Source organism: Cervus canadensis, chromosome 17 (assembly GCF_019320065.1).
Source record: "Cervus canadensis isolate Bull #8, Minnesota chromosome 17, ASM1932006v1, whole genome shotgun sequence".
Classification (NCBI taxonomy): domain Eukaryota; kingdom Metazoa; phylum Chordata; class Mammalia; order Artiodactyla; family Cervidae; genus Cervus; species Cervus canadensis.
In genome coordinates this window covers 44,259,554-44,265,240 of record NC_057402.1, presented here as the reverse complement: position 1 = coordinate 44,265,240, position 5,687 = coordinate 44,259,554, and the positions used below count along the sequence as shown (strand labels likewise).

The 5,687-nt window shown below is 58.7% G+C and overlaps 1 protein-coding gene across 1 annotated transcript; it reads right to left on the bottom strand.

The window, feature by feature from the left end:
* Nucleotides 1-236: 236 nt before the first annotated feature.
* On the bottom strand, nucleotides 237-4,562 carry MEX3B (mex-3 RNA binding family member B). The gene is made up of 2 exons (XM_043490356.1): nucleotides 3,954-4,562; nucleotides 237-3,131 (listed from the first exon to the last, which is right to left on the bottom strand). Exons 1-2 carry the CDS (start codon nucleotides 4,219-4,221, stop codon nucleotides 1,654-1,656), a joined length of 1,746 nt encoding a protein of 581 aa, XP_043346291.1. The 5' UTR covers nucleotides 4,222-4,562; the 3' UTR covers nucleotides 237-1,653.
* Nucleotides 4,563-5,687: the final 1,125 nt, after the last annotated feature.

The window sequence follows — 5,687 nt, the reverse complement described above, 5'->3', positions numbered from 1 at the left end:
TTCTCAGATCCTTGGCACTGTGCCCACAATGTCTAATGAAGTTAGCTCTGATTCAGTAGATAACTTGCAATTAAAAAAAAAAATACCATTACCCACAGCCTTAGCCTTTCTAAAGTCCATTCTATGGATAAAATACCGACATAATACACCTGGAAGTTGTTTCATCAATTAAGAATGATTCCTTACAAAGGGAGATGCTGAGAAGCTTAAAAAAAAAATCAAGTCACCACACAAGATAGATTTTCTTCAATATTTTATTTATATAGAAATACTTAAAAAATGAAGTAGCACCATTACTTAAGTTTTACCTTTATTATGTAGAACTTTAAATGTCAGAAAAATAAAACTCTTGATACAATTTCAAATCTTGTCTCAGCAAATATAATATTAGTATTTGACCATGAGGTTAAAGGCCCTTTATCATAAAATAAAATATACTTTGTTTTTTTAAACTTTGCTCAGTAAAGTACATTTAAGCTCAAGTAACATCACCTACATATACATAAACAAGTGGTAAACAAATGTATTAAAATAGAAATACTAAAACTATAGTGGTGCAACAGAATTTTTGTAACTTGCACTGAATTCTATTTATACAAATGTTAGAAAGCATCAACAGTTCCTTTTGACATGTTTATACATTTCCGTTTTTTTGTAATAATATAGAATAAAATATGTTTTATATCACTGAATAGAAAATATGCTGGGTGAAGCAGTTCTAGAAGATTTGTCTGAACCTATAAAATCTCCATCCCAACAGAATACTGTTCAAAACATTACACATTTTATGGTTTGTAATTCTGTCACAATTGTGTGATTATTAAAAAATAATACAGTGTTCTTTGCCATAAGGCCATACTAAAATAAAAAGATTTAACCCAGCTACAAAAAAGTTCACTGAACTTAAATTAAAATACTTGTAAACATCTTTGCAATATGAAATATAATTTTTCAAGTCAAAAAAGAATAAAATACTTCAATCTGTATTAATGCAATTTCTCTTTAAAACTTTTAAACGTTTTTTTTTAATATATAAGAGATATGTTACAGTTTCTTTAACTTTAATAAAGCTGCAGTATCCTGGTATTACAGGAACTCCTGGCCCTTCTACGAACATTCAAAAAGGATCCACTGTGTTCTATAATAAGAATGGTAGGAACCCAGCCACAAAGGGGAACACACAGAAACAGTCCACACACATCCCATAGCACTATTATTATCCTCTTCATCATAATAATTATTGTTCATTTTTTTCCCTACTTTTAAGAAAATGGAAAACTTGTGGGGTTTTCTTCTTTTGGAAGCTTCCTATTAAGTACAGTGTAAAAACTATCATTACTAGAATGTCGCCGTTCCTATTATTTATAGAGCATGCATTTCAGGTGGTTTGGAGGTTTCCCAGGCTACAGTACTCGGATGCTGATATCCTGGCAAGTTCCTTTGTTTAAAAATTAAAATTAAAAAAAAAAAAAAATAAGCGGATACTACAGCTTTCCAAGTTCCTCTTCGGATCTCAGAGTGTGAGCAGGAGGGCGGGGAGAAGGTGGGACACCTCGAGTTAGGCAGAGAGGCGTCGCCAGGGATTGAGGACAGAAGGAAAGGGGGGCAGGGGGTCCTCCTTCGCCCTGCGGTGCGCGCAAGCGCGCGATGCCTTCACGAAAAGATGCGGATGGCCTGAGTGACCGCGGTGTGGCAGACCGGGCACTCGGGCTCGCTCTTCTCGCAGATGCGGTTAGCGCACTCCATGCAGAAGAGGTTGTGGCCGCAGGGCACCAGTGCGGCGATGACTTCGCTCTCAAAGCACACGGAGCAATCTCGGCTGCCCTTACGCCGCAACCCGGAGGAGGAGGAGGAGGAAGAGGACGAGCTGGAGGACGAGCTGGACGAGGACGAGGAGCCGGACGCGTCCGATGACGAAGGCTGAAGGCCCGCCGGCAGCTGCGCCCCCAGCCCATTGGCATAGGCGGCGTAGGCCAGGCCCCCTCCGCCAGGGTCGCTGCGCACACGACGAGCCAGGTGGTGCTCGCCCGCCCCCGGGGCCATGTGCAAGGGCGGGGACAGACGCGGGCAGCTGGCGCCTGGGTGCAGCCGGCGGTGCACCGGCAGCCCCAGGTTGGCGCTGGAGGGCGCGCTGGCTCCGCCCCCGGGAAAGACCACCGAGGAGGACGAAGCAGCGGACGAAGATGCGGAGGAGGAGCAGGAAGAGGACGCGGGAGCTGCAGGTCCGCCTCCCGGGGACCGCTCGAACTGGGCCCAGAGAAGGGGCGCCCCGGGCGGTGGAGCGGGAGCCGGGTCAAAGGCTGGCGGTAGCTCGGGGCAGCCGTCGGGGGAAGGCACCGAAGCCTCCCCCGCCGCAGCCGCCGCGTAGGTGTATCCATTGCCGTTGTTGTTGTTTCCGTTATGAGCAAAGCTGAGCGCGGGGCTGGGGGGGCTGTAGTCCGCCAGGCGCGGGGTGGTGGCTGCGCTGCCGCTGGTGCCCGCGCCGAAGTAAGAGTCTGTGGAGGCGCTGCCGAGCGAGCTGGAGCTGTCGTTGCGGTAGCTGGAGAAGGGCTTGCGGCCCGGAGTGGGCGTGATGCTGGGGGTGGGCTTGCTCCAGAGGCTCCCTGGGCCGGACCCGCCGGACCCATGATGCAGATCGAAGCCCACATCCGTGCCGTTGGCGTGGAAATCGTTCTCGTCGGTGAGCTCAATGATGCCGCCGGTGCGCAGGGCGATGTGGGCCTCGATCTCCTCGCGGGCGCGGTCCACGTTCTCCGGCATGCCCGTCACCTCGAACACCGGCTCCTTGTCGCGGCTGGGCGTCACGATGTACGTGTGCGTCTGCTGCTGGATGCGCTTGATCGTGGCGCCCTTGGGCCCCACCACGAGCCCCACCACACGATAGGGCACGCGCACCTGGATGGTGGTCTGCCCTGGCAGGTTAGGCGGCCCGGGCACTGCGCCGTTCAGCGCCGTGTTCTTATTGCGCGAGGCGCGGATCATTGAGAAGTGCTCGGCGGCGGAGATGATCTCCCTCCGGGCCATGGCCACATCCTCCTTCCTGCCCGTCACAACAAAGACAGGCTCCTCCCCGCGAACCGGGGTCTTGATATAAGTGTTGGTCTTTGCCCGCAGCGCTTTGATTTTACAACCTGGGAGTCCGGGTGCAGGGGAGGGAGTGGGAGACAGAGACAGACACGCCCATTAACCGCGGAGACCTGCGACTGCCCGCAGCGGGCAGCTGGAAGACAGAATGCGCGATGGGCGGAAAGGGGGCGGCTCCCTCAGAGACCCCCGGGCCGCGCCACCGGGCTGGGAAGCCGGTCCCACCCGCGAGGCTCTAGAGGACCAGCCCACTGGCTGCCCAGCCCTCCACCAGTGACTGCAGTCAAATCCGAGAATCCCAGAAAAAGTCAGCTGGGGAGATGCCGCTGGGACCCAGCGGGACGCGCCGTCCGCCCCGAAGACGCGGCAGAGGGATTCGGGAAAGACGACCAAAAGCCGGGATCCCCCGGCGCGGGCGCCAGGGTGGGAAGTCGGGGGGGGGGGGTGGGGGGAGCAGTCCCGGGACCCATTGTTCCTCCTCGGGGCTCCATTCCGCTTTGCAGAAATCCAGAACCCTCCTCCCATCCGAGGCTCACTCCTCCCCCCTCCCCAAGGACCGCTCGGAGGCCCCCTCCCCCAAGCATCTATTTAAATTCTGTTTCCCGGGAGTGGGCTGGGTGGGGGGCGCCAGGGGAGAAGGCGGTGATTTTCTCAGGAGAGAGTGTCTCCCGCCGTGGCCGCGGCGCAGCTCTGGGAGACAGCCTGCCTGCACTTTCTTTGTCTGGGGCGCCGGCCCATCGCGCGGCTCTGCCTTCCTCCTCAAGGCTCCCCGGCACCGCGGGTCTCCCAGCCTCCCTCTCCCGCCCTCCCCGAGGGGCGGTGGCCCGAGACCCTCTTTCCTGCATCCGCCCATCCCCTGCCGGACCCACCTTGCCGCCCCACGATCTCGGCGACATGCTCGGAACTGGGCACCGGCACGCACTCGGTCATGTTCACGCTCTTCTTTCGCGGCTCGCTGTCGTATAGAGACGCGCCCTCGTCACTGTCCAGCCCCAGCAAGGAGAGCTGGTCGAGTGCGAGCTGCAGGGCTCTTTGGTCATCCAGGGTCTCTCCGCCGCCGCCTCCTCCTCCTCCGCCGCCGCCCCCTCCGCCGCCGCTGCCGTTGCGCTCCAGGTCTGCAAACAGCGAGCTGGGCATCTCTCGGCCGTGCGCGCCGCGCCCCCGCCGGCCCTGGGCTCGGCGGCGAGAAGCTTCGGCCACAAAGGCAGCCGGGAAGCGAGTGTTCAGGGGCGGGGAGGCCGGCCGGCTGCAGACAGCTCCGTGGCTCTTTCCTCGGCTCCGGCAGGAGTGGATCGCTCCTGGCGGTCCGCGCCGGGCAGTGGCTGCGGGAGCCGCCGCCTGGGTCCCCACCCCAGATCTGCTGGCGGGTGGGGTGGGGGCAGAGCTCGAGCGGCAGCCGCGCGTGCCCCCCGAATGCCCGGCTGGCTGGCCACAATGCCGAGCGAGAAGCGAGCAGGCGAGCGACAGCAGCGTTTCTTTAAGGAGCCCCTCCCCGGCTCCTCCACTCCCTCCCTCCCTCCCGCCCGCCCGCCCGCCCTCACTCAGCGCTTTTTCCTCCTCTCCTCCCCGCCTCTTGACTGAGCCTCTGCAGCCAGACGGCTCCGGAGGGGGACGAGGGAGGCGCAACGTCACCGGCGGGAGCTGACACTACAATGCTACTGACACTATCGCTGGGGGAGGCGATTGGCGCGCGCCGGCCCGGGGGCGGGCGGAGGCCGCAGGCTGAGCGAGCTGAGAGCTAGCGCCCCCCACCCCCGCGCTCGCCGCAGCCCGCCCCGTCCTCCTCCCGCCCGCGCCCCTCCCCCGCCGCCGCTAACGCCTCTCTTTGTTGTCTAATGCGGGACCGGCCGGCCCGGGACACTTGCCTGCACCTCTCAGCCGAGGACAGTCACTATCCCCAGGTCTCCTCCCTTGCCAGACTGAGAAAAGGAAACGCGCCCAACTCTGATGCCAGGGCCCCAGCTCCAAGAGAGCAGTCCTTAGAAAGTCCCGTTAGCGTCCCCAAATAAAGCACCCCTAGAGCCAACGATGCCTCCGGGAGAAAGGTCTATTGTCTGCCCCCCAAAAGACAGACCGATCCCTCGGACAAGAAAGACAGGTCTCGAGATCCTTGTGTGCACTGGCCAAGTGGCCCCCGGCCGGGGCTGCCCACCTGCACGCGAGCGCAGGAGACACAAAGGCATACGCCCGCTCGCATCCCCACTCGTGAGCGCGCGCGCCCGCAATTCTGTCCCCTTGGGCGGCAATTCGCCCAACTGGCCCCGAAACTGCGGATCAGAAAGCCAGAAACAGGCTGCAGTGCCGACCTGGCCCTCCCGGCCTCCGGCGACTTCTGGAATGCACCGCGCAGAGGTCCTGCCCGTGCCCGGCGTGCGGGCAGAGACCCCGCGGGCGCTGACACGCGCACGAGCTCCGCGCCGCCACCGCGGGGACGCCAGTCATACCTCCAGCGGGCGCGGGCGCGGGTGTGCGCGCCCACCACTCTGCGGTCCCTCCCAGCCCCACGGTCGGGCATGCGCAGTGCGCGCGACGAGCGGGCGGGCCCTTTAAGGAGAGCGCGGCGGAGCTCGCCCGCCCCTCCCGCGGCCCCGCCCCAACGGGAG

Coding starts and splice junctions, on each gene's coding strand:
- MEX3B (XM_043490356.1), bottom strand. CDS start 4,221: ATGCCCAGCTCGCTGTTTGCAGACCTGGAGCGCAACGGCAGCGGCGGC. Junction 3,132..3,953: donor CGAGATCGTGGGGCGGCAAG/GTGGGTCCGGCA, acceptor CCGGACTCCCAG/GTTGTAAAATCAAAGCGCTG.